Below are 16,996 nucleotides of genomic sequence, written 5' to 3' on the forward strand. Positions count from 1 at the left end.
GAGTGTACCCTGTACCACTACTAGTCATTTTCTTTCCTGTTCCACTCGCAAATAGAGTAAGGGAAAAATGATTCTATGAGCCCCCATATGAGACCTAGTTGCTCACATCATGTCTTCATGGTCCTTACATGAAATGTATGTTGGCAGCAGTAGAATGGATCTAGTCAGCTTCAAATGCCATTCTCTAAATTTTCCCAATAGTGGTCATCAAGAAGAATGTCGTCTTCCCTCTAGGAATTACCATTTGAGTTCCTGAATCATCCCCACAATACTCTTGTGTTGTTTGAACCCACTGGTGACAAATCTAACAGCCCATCTAAGAATTGCTTCGATGTCTTCCTTTGATCCAACCTGGTACTACAGTGGTACAAGTTGTTATTTGAGATGGCAACATGTCTGACTTCCTTCTACTATAGTGATGAAAGATGTTCATGGAGAAATTTGATTTTAGTTACTTGTATGGAAAGGGATGCCTAGTGTGCACAATTTTCTTTTCAAATTTATGCGCAGATGTTGTTGTTGTTGTGGTCTTCAGTCCTGAGACTGGTTTGATGCAGCTCTCCATGCTACTCTATTCTGTGCAAGCTTCTTCATCTCCCAGTATCTACTGCAACCTACATCCTTCTGAATCTGCTTAGTGTATTCATCTCTTGGTCTCCCTCTACGATTTTTACCCTCCACACTGCCCTCCAATGCTAAATTTGTGATCCCTTGATGCCTCAAAACATGTCCTACCAACCGATCCCTTCTTCTAGTCAAGTTGTGCCACAAACTTCTCTTCTCCCCAATCCTATTCAATACCTCCTCATTAGTTACGTGATCTACCCACCTTATCTTCAGCATTCTTCTGTAGCACCACATTTCGAAAGCTTCTATTCTCTTCTTGTCCAAACTAGTTATCGTCCATGTTTCACTTCCATACATGGCTACACTCCATACAAATACTTTCAGAAACGACTTTCTGACACTTAAATCTATACTCGATGTTAAGCTTCTATTCTCTTCTTGTCCAAACTAGTTATCGTCCATTTTTCACTTCCATACATGGCTACACTCCATACAAATACTTTCAGAAACGACTTTCTGACACTTAAATCTATACTCGATGTTAACAAATTGAGAAACGCTTTCCTTGCCACTGCCAGTCTACATTTTATATCCTCTCTACTTCGACCATCATCGGTTATTTTACTCCCTAAATAGCAAAACTCCTTTACTACTTTAAGTGTCTCATTTCCTAATCTAATTCCCTCAGCATCACCCGACTTAATTTGACTACATTCCATTATCCTCGTTTTGCTTTTGTTGATGTTCATCGTATATCCTCCTTTCAAGACACTGTCCATTCCGTTCAACTGCTCTTCCAAGTCCTTTGCTGTCTCTGACAGAGTTACAATGTCATCGGCGAACCTCAAAGTTTTTACTTCTTCTCCATGAATTTTAATACCTACTCCGAATTTTTCTTTTGTTTCCTTTACTGCTTGCTCAATATACAGATTGAATAACATCGGGGAGAGGCTACAACCCTGTCTTACTCCTTTCCCAACCACTGCTTCCCTTTCATGTCCCTCGACTCTTATAACTGCCATCTGGTTTCTGTACAAACTGTAAATAGCCTTTCGCTCCCTGTATTTTACCCCTGCCACCTTCAGAATTTGAAAGAGAGTATTCCAGTTAACATTGTCAAAAGCTTTCTCTAAGTCTACAAATGCTAGAAACGTAGGTTTGCCTTTTCTTAATCTTTCTTCTAAGATAAGTCGTAAGGTCAGTATTGCCTCACGTGTTCCAACATTTCTACGGAATCCAAACTGATCTTCCCCGAGGTCGGCTTCTACCAGTTTTTCCATTCGTCTGTAAAGAATTCGCGTTAGTATTTTGCAGCTGTGACTTATTAAACTGATAGTTCGGTAATTTTCACATCTGTCAACACCTGCTTTCTTTGGGATTGGAATTGCAGATATGATAGAAGAAATGTGAACATAGTCCATCAAGAAGGCGCAACTGCAAGTGAGTGTCTTTACGTGCACTGAAGAAGTCCTTTACACTTTGCTGTCACAGCTTGGGGATGCTGTGGGCTCAAGCTAATAATAGCTCCAGTCGACAATAGTCTCATGCCAGGTCAAAAGAAGCTTGTTATAGAGTTCGTTGTTCACTTAACGTATCTCCCAAGACCTGTCACTTGCAGAGTCGTCATGAGTCACTTTCAGATTGTAAAGAGAATTCTGGTTAACTGGTGTTATAAAAGTTTAGAAGAAATGTTAAAATACAGAAGAACTATTGAAAACATGGTTACATGATTTCATAGCTCAAGGATAGAGAATACGATCACCCTTACAGCCCTCAACCTGCTGCAGTTGAAACGAAGTCCGATAGAAGAATTGGTGGTACTGCATAGCAGGACCACTGCATCAAGAATCAACAAAAAGGCAATTGTAAGTAGATATTCAAGGTAATTGACACTTCCGTTAATGTCAAGGTGACAGATCACTTCATGGAATAGGTACCTTCCTTAATACTGACTACAACCCAAATGAGACTGTACTGTTCAAGTGTGGATCCCAAACACTTTAGCAGTAATCAAGAATAGGTCGCACTAGCATCCTATATGTGGTCTCCTTTACAGCAGAATCACACTTTCCTAAATTCTCCCAATAAACCAAAGTCAACTATTTGCCTTTCCTACCACAATCCTCACATCTTCATTCCATTTAAAATTGCTTTCCAACATTATGCCCAGATATTTAAATGATGTGACTATGTCAAGCAAGATACTACTAATTATGTATCCAAACCTTAAGGGTTTGTTTTTCCTACCCATCCACATAGTTGTTTCAGGGTGAAAAGAAGAGTGTGCAACATTGGGAAACATACAAAAAAGGTGAAGCAGGCATAGACTTCATTTTATTAGCGGGTCACTGGTAAAATGCAATTAGACTACAAATGAGATTGCTCCCAAAACACTTTAGCAACCCATTCTAGAATATTTCTCAGGTGTATGGAACCCACACCAAATAGGGCTACCAGAAGACGTAGAACATTTACAGAAAAGTGCACCTAGAATAGTCACTGGTTTTAGGAAGAAAGATAATTCAGTTGAGGTGGAGATGCACAATGATTGATTGATCTGAAAATAGTTTGTTGTCCGCCACAGTCACACTTATTTCAAACAAAATGACCAGTTTTAGCCCGTGTAAGCTATCCTCAGATCTAACTCACATTGACTATGGGGTGGATGGAAACCACGGCATGTGTTTTCTTATCTGAGAAATGTAGTTTCCACAGTGGTGGAGTTGAACCACTGAATGTGTTTTATGATCTGAGAATGATGTGGTGGGACTGAACTACAGCATGTGTTTTATTATCTGGGGATGGTTGATGCCAGCCAAAACAAGTTCTTTTCCATTTGAAGCTAGTGTGACTGTGCCAGACAATAAATTATTTTCAGTCAGAGGTTCATTTGGTACATGTGAGAGCATTAAGGAAACACTGAAAAACCTCAACTGGCAGTTAACTGAAGATAGACTCAACCAGCCCCTGAAAATCTACTTACAAAGTTTCAAAACCCCTATTAAGTGAGGAATCTAGGAATATATTACAGGTCCTTGCTCATCAAAAAGCTTCGCACACTCCTTATGCAAGTAGAACAGGAAGAAAATGCAAATATATGGTACAATGTGAAATACCTTCAGAGATGCACCTGACACTGATTTGCAGAATATGGGAGTAGACACAAAAATGGGAATTGGCAGCATAAAAAACAATGGGAATGAAATAATAGGCAACAGAAAGATAGAAGTAAGACAGCCGTAAAAGATACAGGTTTGGGAGATAGGAGGCCGGAGTGTGAAATGAATTTGCACGGCTATAATGATGGCATAGAAGGGATCGTGGAGGCATAATGGCTTGCTTTGTCTACCATCTCCAGGTCTTTACTGAATGCTAGGTAAGATCCATACACCTTCCATTCATAGTAATTAAGACAAGTTATCCACCATAGTGTATGAACTTAAAATGTAGTTCATTTACATTATTTATCTCCACGAAGGAGATGATATCAAGGTGAAGGGTATGGCAGGAACTTGTACTAGTGGTTATTTGTGTCGTAGTCAGACTAGAAACGTATGATTTCTAGTGCTTCCCTGCTATAGTTGACAGAAGATATATTTTTGGATTTTGAGCTGGAATTTTCAGCAAGATTGGATACCCAGTAATTAGCTTCTAGAAACATTACATTCATATATCACATTTTTATCATTAGCCCATGAGCAGTAATTAGTATTTTTATAGATGTGAATATTACTAAAATTCCAATGTTTTATATCGGGTTTTAAATCCTCAATTCTACAGGAAATAATGTAACGTTCTCTTAAAATTGAAGATTATTTTACATACTCTCAATAATTGTAGCTACTTTTTCTCTGTGCTGATATAAACTGAGAGGTAACCCAAATCATAGTAACTAATAAAATTCTAACAAGCACCATATAGAAATGGGAGAAGAGTATTTAGGCGAACAAAGGTTTAAGTGCAGTATTACGGTGAGTTGAGAGGAAATGTTAGATATCAAGTTCCCGTCTTCTAGGTTCAGTGAAACTGGTCTTAGGTGGGAGGCTTCCAGTTGCTCATGTAGTACAGCAGACGCTTGGGTCTGTTTTGTCATGTGGAGCACGCTCAGCGATTGAGTACTGGATATTGCCAAGTTAAACAGTTGTTTTATGTCCACTCATATGTTCTGCCAAATTACCACCACAAAACTGATAGGTGATGCAAATTTACTCATATTTCTCTCTCCTTAGCATCCCAACAGGTGGGTCTCCCTCATCCTGGGGTCTTCCTTTTTAACCTTCCACCGAACTGCACCCCATCTCCAACCTCACCTGCCAAGCACTGACCTGTTCTCTCCAAAAAGTAGGATAGTGTGCAATTTGATATCTGTGTATTGACAGTAGTGACAATACTATTTGTGACAACTGCAACCAAGGCAGCATGTGATCACAATTAAATTTATTTCACAGGTTAGGAACATTACAATATAGAAATTATTTTAGAATTACGAAACTGTACATGTACTGTGACTATGAGAGAATTCTTAGTTTGGTGTAAAGCTGCCACATGCTGCAATCAGAGCTTGCAGAAGTTGTGGCTTAGAATCAAAGAGAGACTGGATATCATGCTGGGGAATACAGTGCTGTGCAGTTTGCAGGGATGTCCACAAAACATCAGCACTGGTTGCAGGAGGATCAGAATGAACCAGACATGTTCAGTGGTTGACATATCAGTGAATGTGCAGGTCAAAGAAGCAGTGCCCGCCCCCCCCCCCCTCCCCCATTCATCGGAGAAGGCTGACACGTTCCTCCTACATTTGGCTGGCCATTGTCAAGGTAAAATATGGCCATTGGAGCTGTCTGCAAGAGGGGCAATTCCTCAAGCTCTAAAACTTCCCTGATGTAACATTTGGTGTTAGGATTGTCCTCCATATGTACAACGCGAGAATTAGTCAGTTACTTTCATGTTCCATGAATCATTTTGCATGATAAATCATCAGGATGTGGAGTTAGTCATTTTACATTCATATTGCCAATTTTTATAGCCAATGATGCCCCAGACCATCACAGTTGGCATTTGTCGATTATCTGTTCAACAATGAAGCCAGCTTGAGCACTACTACAATATTTCTTGAAACAAATCTGTCTGACAGGGTGAAATGACTGTAAGGCTATCTGTCACTGTTTGTAATTCACTGAGAGACTAACATCCACTTTCTTTTTTCTTTTAATGCCGGAAACTGCAGTATTTGTTTTTCTTTCAGTCACCATTATTGTCAATAACTTGTTTCAGTTTTGAGATGTGTGGGTGAGATGCAAACCATATGGACTTTAAGGTGCACATTAATAAATGAATGTTTAGTGCATGACAGACAGTAGTTGAGATATGTACATAAGAAAATCAGTAAGCTAGATCCTGTAGTCATATTGTCATGGTCTACATCTACATCCTACTCTGCAAGCCAGCTAATGATGTGTGGTGGGGGGTGCTTTCTTACCACTAACTGAGCCCTCCAACCGTGTTCCACATGTGGGAAGAATGATCTTTGGTAAGTCTTTGTAGAATTCCTCAAATTTTCTCCTCGTGATCATTACATGAGATGTATGTAGGGGGGAAGTAATACGTTGTCTGATTCTTCCCAGGAAGCGTTCTCTCAGAATTTCAATAGTAAATCTGTCCGTGATGCACAGCACCTCTCTTATAAAGTCTGCCAATGGAATTTGTTGAGCATCTCTCTAATAAGCTCATGCTGATGAAATGATCTCGTGACAAAATGTGCCGCTCTTCATTGGATCTTCTCTATCTCTATATGGTAGGGATCCCAGATAGATGAACAATACTCAAGAAAGGATCGAAAAAGTGCCTTATAAGCCACTTCCTTCATGGATGAGTTACATTCCAATGGACCTGAGTCTGGCACCTGGTTTTTCCACTGTTTGTTTTAAATGGTCGGTCCACTTAATGTTGATCCGGATAGTTACTCCTAGATATTTTATGGCAGATAGTTTCCAGCAGTGTGTCATCAATAGTGCAGCTATACAGAAGTGGATTTCTTTTCCTATGTCTGCGCAATATGTAACGTTCATTTACGTTCAGTGTCAGCTGCGAGATCCTGCACCATTCGTCAATTCTCTGGCGGTCATTCTGCAAATCTTAACTATCTTCTGGTGTTGCCACTTTGTTATAGACAACCGCATCATCTGCGAACAGTCTTAGAGACGATCCGACGCTTTCTACTAGATCATTTATATATATTGTAAACAGTAACGTTCTATCACACTTCCTGGGGGTACACCGGAAATCACCTTTACATCTGTCGATTTTTTTTTTCTCTTAAGAGCAAAATATTGAGCTCTGTCTGAAAGGAAATCTTGAATCCAGTCTGCTCAAATACCCGATAAGCTTGTATTTTTTTCAGTAAGCGGCACTGCAGGACAGTGTCAAATACCTTCCTGAAGTCAAGGAACATAGCGTCAACCTGAGAACCAACCGTTGTCTACAGCACTGTGGACCTCGTGAAGGAACAGAGTGAGCTGAGTTTCGCAGGATCTCTGTTTGCAGAATCCATGCTGATTTTTATAAAGGAGATTTTCCTTCTTTAAGAACATCATAATTCTTGAACATAAAACATGATCTATAATTCTACAAGAGATTGATGTCAATGATATATGTCTATAATTGTGTGCATCTGTCCTATGGCCCTTCTTAGAAATGGGAATGACCTGCACTTTCTTCCTGTTACTAGGTACCCCTCAATCTACAATAAATTACTGCTAGAAGGGGTGCGAGATCTATCGCATGATGTTTGTAGAATCTTGTAGGTACCTTATCTGGTCCTGATACTTTTCCGCTTCTAAGTGATTGTAGTTGTTTTTCTATTCCACAATCAGTTATCTCAATATTTGCCATTTTGATGTTCATACAATGATTGAATGGATGGACTGTTTTATGATCTTCCACAGTGAAACAATTTTGGAAGACTGAATTCAGTATTTTAGCCTTCTCTCTGTCATCTTCCGTTTTGGTGCCAGAGTGGTCACTGAGTGAATGAATCGATGATTTGGACCCACTTACTGATTTTACATATGACCAAAACCTGTTAGGGTTTTTAATCAGATCAGTTGACAAAGCTTTACTTTCAAAGTCCTTGAATGCTGCTCCCATTGCTCTCCTTATGCTTATTTTCACTTTGTCCAGCTTTTGTTTGTTGGTTAGGTTTTTACTTCTCTTTGATATGTTGTGAAGTTCTCTTTGTTTACACAGCAGTTTTCTGGCACAGCCATTATATCATGGTGGGTCTTTCAAATCCCTTGAGACCTTACTTGGAACATACTTGCTTAGGGCATATTGCATGATTCCTTTGAATTTCTTCCACATCTTCAACCTTGTTACCAAATATTTGATGCTGACTGCTCAGTTACTCTGAAATTTGTATCCTGTTACTCTTGCTAAGCAAAAATATCTTCCTACCTTTCTTAACATTCTTAATCAGACCCGGTCTCATAGAAACAATCACAGCCTTATGATCACTAATACCTTCCTTTACATTAACTGATACGATAAGTTCAGGTCGGTTTTTTGCCATGAGGTCTAAGATGTTACCCACGTGATTTGGTTCTGTAACTATCTGCTCAAAGTAATTTTTGGACAAGACATCCAGAACAATGTCACACAAATCCCTGTCTCTGGCACCCATTTTGATAGCATGACGCTCCCCATCTATATCTGTCAAGTTGAAGTCACCCCCTGTTACAGTGGTATGATCAGGAAAATTACTAATGATATTCTGCAAGTTCTTTCTGAAGTGCTCTACCACTACAGCTCCTGACCAGGCGGTATATAAAAGCATTTGATTACCATTTTTGATCAGTCTTTGATACTTAACTTCACCCAGATTAATTCACAGTTGGAATCCATGATAGCCTCACTAGATTTTATTGAATTCTTTACTGCAATAAACACGCCACAACCATTGGCAACTAACTTATCCTTATGATAAATATTCCAATCTGAACTTAGGATTCCATAGTCATTATCATCCGGTTTCAACCAGCTTTCTGTTTCTAATACTGTATGTGCATTATTACCTTCAGTAAGCGATAGTAATTCTGGGACCTTTCCTTGGATGCACCTGCAGTTTACTAAAATCATATTAATTTTTTCTATCACTGATCCGAGACGACGAATGTTCTCTGAGGACATTCTGTCTAATTTATGAGGCAAATCGTCTTTGATTCCAAGGGAGGGTTTTTATAACCTAAAAAAGCCCCATGTGCATGCCGCACATACTCTGGCTGCTACCCTGGTAGCTGCTTCCTGTGTGTAGTGCATGCTTGAGCTATTAAGGGGAACCTGCAGTCAAGAAATTGACTTCAGATACTATAGCAGAGTTGCCTGAGCCGCTGGTTTAGGCCTTCCACCCTGCTCCAAACCAGAGGACCACAATAAATCCTGGGAATGATGCTACAAATAGACAGCTTAGCCTGCACTCCATATGAAATGTTAGTTGCTTTCACCAAATCAGCCATCTGCTGAAAAAAATCAGGGTTGCCCTTAGAAACCAGGTGGCAGGTATCATTCGCGCCGACATGGGCCACTATAAGCACCCAGAGCGCTCGACAGCTGCCAGCAGGGTCTCTTCCACATCACGGATGAGACCCCCTCCTTCTCTCCCTCTCTGGCAAACATACCGAGTGCATGCTGGCATTCGTTCCTGCCTTGCCTGTTATTTCCCTGAGAGGCTCCATCACTCATTTAGCATTGGAGCTACCAATGACAAGCATATCCACCCTCAGCACATGTCCAGACTAGGTAGGAAAATCGACTGCTGGCCCAGCAGGAGAGGCATCTCGTGCTGGCTCAGAGTTATTATCAGCAGTCGATAGCACCTCGTATCTATTGCTAGGCGTAGGGAGCCAATCATGTGTAAGTGGCTTTAATTTTTTTCTGTGTGTAGATTTATTGTATTTCCACTGTTTCTTGTACACTCCTAAGTACAGAGTGCTTTTTTCCCCCCAAGCATTGTTATGGGACAGAAATCTGTGCCCTTCCTCATCACATAGTCACTGCTTGTGTATTTAGTTGCAACAGCTGCAGATATTGAACCCATTGTGCACTAATACTTCAAGAATGGAGCAGGTCTTTGATAATGGGTTGTACGGAATGTGTTTAGTGCTCAGTGAACCACAGTTTTCTTTCTCTGTGTTAGAAAATTTTTTATTCGCAAGGAATGACATGAAAAACCTGTTCTTGGCTTCTATTGTCTTGGTAATGTACCTTTCCATTTCGGGGCAATTTAGACAACTTTAGCTCATTTGAAAATGACATTCAATAATCACTGAAATGTTTGTTGTTGTTGTTGTTGTTGTTGTTGTTGTGGTCTTCAGTTCAGAGACTGATTTGATGCAGCTCTCCAAGCTACTCTATCCTGTGCAAGCCTCTTCATCTCCGAGTAACTGCTGCAACCTACATCCTTCTGAATCTGCTTAGTGTATTCATCTCTTAGTTTTCCTCCATGCTTCCCTCCAGTACTAAATTGGTGATCCCATGATCCCTCAGAACATGTCCTACCAACCAATCCCTTCTTCTTGTCAAGTTGTCCCCCAAATTCCTCTTCTCCCCAATTTTTTTCAGTACATCCTCATTAGTTATGTGATCTACTCATCTAATATTTAGCATTCTTCTGTAGCACCACATTTTGAAAGCCTCTGTTCTCATCTTGTCTAAACTATTTATTGTCCCTGTTTCACTTTCATACATTCCTACACTCCATGCAAATATTTTCAAAAAGGACTTCCTGACACTTAAAATCTATACCTGATGTTAACAAATTTCTCTTCTTCAGAAACACTTTCCTTGCATAGCCAGTCTACGTTTTATATCCTGTCTACTTTGACCATCATCAGCTATTTTGCTTGCTGTTACTTAAAGTGTTTCATTTCCTAATCTAATTCCCTCTTTATCTCATCAGTTGATAACCAATTCAAACTTTTTCACCCTTAGTGACCCACCTGTATTTCTGACATATTTATTACTCTCCTAACTTCAGTCCCTATGCTAACACATAACATGCTTGCATAAGCGGGTTGCAACTTTATTGCCCTCTTCATCTATGTATATCAGTGGTGTTCTAAATAAACTGTCATACTCAAAATTCAAGCAGCCATGTTTTACATGTAATAGCCCATTTTCATTAGGTTGACAGTTACGTTTTGTACTGTACTATGGAGTGTTAAAAGGTTCACACAAATACTGTCGCAACATGTTTGATTCAGCAGAACAGCCATGGAAGTATTGTTGCCAGTCACTACTATTTCAAGGGAGTAGCTTTGGAATTAGGAGGGGAAAACACAGCAACAATTGAATTCTTAGATGATTCACTGAATAAAAAGTCCCTACAGTCTCTTCTAAGGAGCTGAATTTGCTCAGTTCTCTTGTCACTCAGTATTCATTGGGCTCTATAAACAGTAGTGTGTAGTGTTACATATTCTGTAGGTATATACTGACATAGGTGATAGGTTTTTCAAGGAACTTGCAAGTAAATGACTTAGCACAACTGTGTTTGATTATAAATCCCTTCTTAGTATTATTTTTTGCTTGTTGTATCAAACTTTTATCTTCCTTATACATAATTTAGTTAATGCTATTTGTTTACTTAGTGATTAAAAACAAGGCACAGAATTTAAACTTCTTGAATCTTACAAAAATATTAGTGTTTTTGTGTGTTCACAATATCATACTTACATACAGGGAAGATGTAGACGTATGTAGGCTCTACCTGGACTATGATTTATGTATAATTATTGTAATTTGTGAATTGTATGTAAAAATCACTTAATCGATAGTTTCATCTCTTTATTATTATTTTAAAAAAATGTTAAATATGTAGACAGCAATATAAACAATCATGTGTAAATAATGAACACATTATTCACTGTCTTTCAGAGAACCATGTCCCAGCAACCAGAATCTACCTTGAAGACCGCTGATGACCTGCCAGATACTGTGCTACTCAAAATCCTTTCGTATCTGCCATCGGAGTACCTGGTGCATTTTGCAAGCAGAATATGCACTCGATGGCAGACACTTTGTGGAGATTACAGTGTTTGGCAAGGGAAAGAATATGTGGTGACAGACATTGGTATAACGAGAGAGGATTCAGAAGTAGCATGTGCTCTGCAGCAGTGTCCAGGTGTGCGACATGTAAAATTCCTGCGCCCAGTGAAACCATCTGTCTTGCAAGCCGTTGGTTTTGATGGCATGCTTCAAACACTTGTCTTTCATCCTGCACAGCAGATGTCAACAGAAGTGTTACATCAGTTATTTGAGCGCTGCCCTCACATTGTTGCTCTTGGTGTACCATCTGATGTTTTGAAGCGGTCTGATTGTGCACAACTTGTGGCTAGCCTAGAACGCTTGCAGCAACTGGCTGTGAAAGCAGAGAATCGAGCTGGTTTAAACTTAGGGGTGCTAAGTGAGGGTTGTCCACACATCACAGATGTTGATGTTATGGAAGTAGTGTGCAATCCGGTGTCACTTACATCTTTCTTAAAAAAGAAGGGTAGTCAGTTGCATGCACTGTCATTGTGTGGTATGACCACCAATGGGGAATCAGTCTTGCCCCTACTGGAACCATGCCACACAAACCTCAAGAAATTATGCATTACTCTGGAGAAGGCAAGGGCAAAAGGATTTTCCAGCACGCTGCGACAGCTTGGAAGGTTTGAAGCAATTGTAGAGCTTAAATTACTGGAGGTGAGTTTGCAGCTGATTACTGTGTAGGATGCATGTGTAAATACACAAAATTTTCCACAAAAATGTGTTTCACGTTTTCGTTTAAATATTGAGGTGTGCCGGCTCATTGGTCCCTCCATTAAAATTGCTGGGTTGAGTACTAACTTTATTCCAAGTTTCCTCCTGTCGTGAAAGAAAATATTGTGACTCCTTTGTAACAAAGCAACGTTATCTACAGTGTCCTTTATGTCAAGACTCTCTCTACACTACATTTAAATATAATTATGTATAATGAGGCTGATGTCATTGATGTATACATTTTATTTGTCCAGGTACCTGGAAAAGTGTCAAATGAATTGACAGAAGCATTTTCTGGGACTGGACTACGTCATTTAAAATCTGCTTGCTTCAGAGATATGCACGGATTGAGAGGGGCATCCCTTGCGGCACTCCTCCGTGATCGACCAGAACTGCAACATCTGGACATTAGTGGGTTAGTATAACTTTTATATCTTTCTATAACTAAAGGATATTGTCAACTTGGAAAAACTATTTAGATATGGATATTTTTGTCTGCTTCAAATGTTGCGTGTATGTGATTGTGTGTCTGTGTGTGTCTGTGCAGCACCACTCAATTTTGCACAAGATTTTGAATGTAATACTTCCATGAAAGTTTTCCATACGTCTTCAGTCCTAATGATTTAAAATATTTGATTTCATTAATTAGTAAAATCTTTTTTATGAGAATTTTGTGTCAGAAATTGTGTACACTGCGTATTGTCGCAGTTAATCTGTGGTCAGTGAAACAGTGTGGATTGGGAATTTCGGTGGATAAACTTCTGACAAGAGAGAAACCATTAACACCAACTAAATTGCAGATGAAAATCTGTTTTAAAATATCAGCTATACTGCCGAGAACACATCAACATGAACAACATAATGTGCTGTTAATTTAAGTGAAGAGTCCCACTGGCAGTTATGTAACATTATCAAAATGTATGTAGAGGAAAAGAAGTAAAAAGAAATTGTGTTTGGCCCAAGGCAGAATCCTCAAAATTCAGGGTGAAGAAAATATGCCACACTTGGTGGTCGGCATGCGATTCTTCATCCCATTTCAAGACAGAAGTGTATCTAACAAAAACTAGTCCCACTAATAGGTTTAATAGCAATGCTGTTTAAGTAATGTGGCTCAGGCAATGCTGTAACTGCATGCAGCATGGCCAAGAACAGATAGCATGAAATCTGTGCTGTCGGAGCTGTCTGATTAGTTCAGAGAGACGAAGCAATGCCATGGGAAATGAATATGCAGACTTGCCAATGTTTGTCCCCTTAAGTTAAAACATCAAATTGTATCCACTGTACATCTTCACAGCATTGTATATTGTGTAGTTCTTTCTGTTATTGTTACATTTACTTAAAAAATTAAGACATAACATGAACTTCTTACAGATGTAAACGATGACTTTGTTCTGTCCATAACATAAGTAAAGCCAGCAGAAAATAGTAGTGGATACAGTAACATCATCTGTATTCAGTGAGGTACAATAAACACAATAAGTAGGTTATACTAGATTGCACATTATGCTACACACAATTATTCCATTCTGTGCATTTTACATTCAGTTTTATCTTCACAGAATTAGTATGTACATGTACAAGCCATGTTTTCTTTAGAGAAGGTGTTAAACACTTTGTTATTCACTGGATCATACTTTGCTGGACCGTGTGCAACGAACTTGCATCCACCATTGATGAAGCAGCATGCATCCGAGCTATAGGTCACGTACATCCATGGGTGGAGAACTATACACTTGTTCCTTTAAGTGTCCCCATAAATAAAAATTTAGTGGCTTAAGATCCATGGAGGAATGTGGAGGCCAGAACATTGGACCTCCATGACCAATCCATGTCCTTGGAAATGCTTCATTTAACTAGTTATGCACATTCATTCCAGAGTGTATCATGCTGATACCATTGCTGTTGCCAAACACTAAGTGGAGTGTTTTCTAATGCATCAGGCAAAGTATTGCAAAGGAACATATGATAGAGGGTGCATTCAGCTTGTCTGGCAACAGGTAAGGACCCAAAAGCACTCCTCCTATGATTCTAGCTCACAGACTTATGCCAGATCATGCGTGAAAGCCATGTTCACAGGTGATATGTGAGTTGTTTTCCAACCAATAATGGCTGTTATGAAGATTAAAAATACATACAAAAGTGAAGCTAGGTTCATCAGTCCATATAAAGTCATTTATAAAATGTTCATCATGTTCCACTTGGTGAAAAAGCCACTCACAAAACTGTACTCATCAAATGTGGTCTTCTGGCCAGTGGTGTTGTGTTAATGTGTAACGATATCATTGCAGTTCTATGCTATTGCCATGTGTCAAAATGATGTCCTGTTCATAAATGATGAGAACTGGGAAAAAATTAAAAAAAAAAAAAAAGGAACCTAAAGAAGATTCGAACCATAGCTCCATCATATCTCTGGGTTTGATGTGCCAGCAGCCTACTCAGTGAGCTACGGACAGCTGGTATAGTAGTGCGGAGTGATACATACTCCTCTGTGCATTTCGATGTGCTGTGCAGTGTGACAGTGTCACCATATCCTTGTTTTGATACAAGTGTTTTCAAAATGCATCTGATATAATTTTACTAGATAAACTTTTGTCCTGAATCTGGATGAGGAATTGCATGCCAACTTCCAAGTGCGATATTTTCTCTTCAGCCTGTATATTTATTGTTCAAGCAAACATGGCCAAAAAGAGAGCATAACTGAAGAAAATGCTCTCAGAATGAGTAACGCACTACTCTGTTTGCTCACTATATAACATTAATGCCAAGTTTTTACATTTTGGATTTGTGATCGTGTGTCTTGAGCAATGGCAGATTTTTGGCATGTATCAAGAAAGGCAATGGAGCTAGAGTAGAGCCCTGTGGTACCTTCCATTTCACAACACTTCTGTCTGCTTCAAATTTGTTTCCTGTTTGTTGGTACTGGAAGACAACCTTCTACTTTCTCTTTATTTTTTTCTCTCTGTCATCGCATAAATGTCAATCCACTGCTATACAGACTATGTAACCACTTTACCCCAAATACCCAAATTTTTCCTTCCTGTTTGTTGGCTACAAAAGGAACCATTGGTGAGCTTTTCCACAAATTTCATTATAGGATTGTCTACACAGCCATCAGATATCTACCCATCCTGTTAATTTAGCCCTGCAAGCGCCTTACACGAGAAGAATTAATTGGATTCTCTAGTGAAACTGTTTATCTTACAACAAAGTATGTCAACTGAGATAGTATACCACCCTTTTATACAGAGCCTTCTTAAAAAACTGGAAAAATACCAGTAACAAGAAAATTGACTTAAAAGTTTACATTACTTTTCTTCCATGTATAAAGTGATTTTATTTAAGTGCATTTTGACCTGTGTGTAAACGAACCTTGTCTGAAGGCTACATTGCACAGAGAACTGAGAGTATGTGGTACAATTATGTTCATAAGCTGTTCAATATTTTACGGCACATATGTAAATGTTTACTTTCTGTTATTTAATAATAGATTCATTTTTCCTCTTACTTCTTTCCTGTAGATATAACATACATGTTCTGGAACACCACTTCATAGAAGTTCTGCATAGGACTGTTTGTCCCAGTATACACAATTTTTATTTGATGTGCTGAATATTAACAAAAAAATGCTTTACTCTGGTAAACTAACAATTTTATTCTTCCAAATAAGATATGTAAAATGTTCTGCATACACTTTCTTCTTTGATAATTTTCTCATAATTGTCCATATAGATTTAATATTCTTCTGAGTTCTTCTAGTTCTCTTAGTGTTGTAACTTGTTTTGTATGTCTGCATAACAATGGAACCAGTATCTTTAAATCTTTCATTTTCTGTTTACCTTTGGATAAAAAACTGCCATGAATCCATTTGATTTTAATATTTTTGCATCATGACCTGAAAGCCATTACCTTTTTTTCTTTTTCTTTTTTTTCCCAGTGTGGCTCTGAGCTAAAGAGTAATTTATGAAGGTATTGCATATGGTTGAACTATTGTTTGCCTGTATCCTAGTGGGAAAGTATCATATCTATGTCGTATTGTATGACTCAGTTGGATCCATTATGGCTTCTGTCTGCACTAGCCCACACTTGCCGCCTTCTTGCCCCAGGACCCTAATTTCACTCAACCTGCAACCATATGCTCTTCCCAGAGTATCCCCTTTTTCAGTTGTCTCTCCACCTTCCAATATTCTCCTCTACATCACCATCATTTTGCGCTTCATGAATACACTGAAACTGGCCCTTGTCGCATTCCTGTCCTGCTGCCTCTCCCTTGTGCAGCTGTCAGCCACCCTTCCTTCCCACTCCCCAATACCTTTCTCCCCTCACCAATTCCAACTGACACAACCCCTCACCCCAATTGTAACATTACGTATTTACTTGCATAATTCTGCCATTGGTAGCTGCACCTCCATTGAATCTGGCTGAAGAGTGGTTGTCTAAAGTAGGCTATTTTAAATGATAATATCCACACTAGGTTTACAGTCCAAAACCCTTTAATTGCTCTTTGTTAATAGATAACCTACTGTTTATCGCGATATTGAGTTTAATTTACTATTATTTATGCACAGATAATGGGTAAGCTATGTACTTCACTCAGTTGATGTCCTATAATGGTGATTGTTTGAATGGAACTTAACACTAA

General features: G+C 39.0%; 1 protein-coding gene across 1 annotated transcript in view; it reads left to right on the forward strand.

Moving 5' to 3' along the window:
* Nucleotides 1-16,996, forward strand: part of LOC126162504 (dynein regulatory complex subunit 6-like) — a 58,290-nt gene that overhangs the window by 11,633 nt on the left and 29,661 nt on the right. Inside the window, exons 2-3 of the mRNA XM_049919051.1 lie at nucleotides 11,491-12,300; nucleotides 12,612-12,772. Coding sequence (XP_049775008.1) covers nucleotides 11,497-12,300; nucleotides 12,612-12,772 — 965 coding nt within the window. The 5' untranslated portion in view covers nucleotides 11,491-11,496. The remainder of the gene's footprint in view (nucleotides 1-11,490; nucleotides 12,301-12,611; nucleotides 12,773-16,996) is intronic.

This window comes from Schistocerca cancellata, chromosome 2, assembly GCF_023864275.1.
Source record: "Schistocerca cancellata isolate TAMUIC-IGC-003103 chromosome 2, iqSchCanc2.1, whole genome shotgun sequence".
In the NCBI taxonomy this organism is placed as follows: Eukaryota; Metazoa; Arthropoda; class Insecta; order Orthoptera; family Acrididae; genus Schistocerca; species Schistocerca cancellata.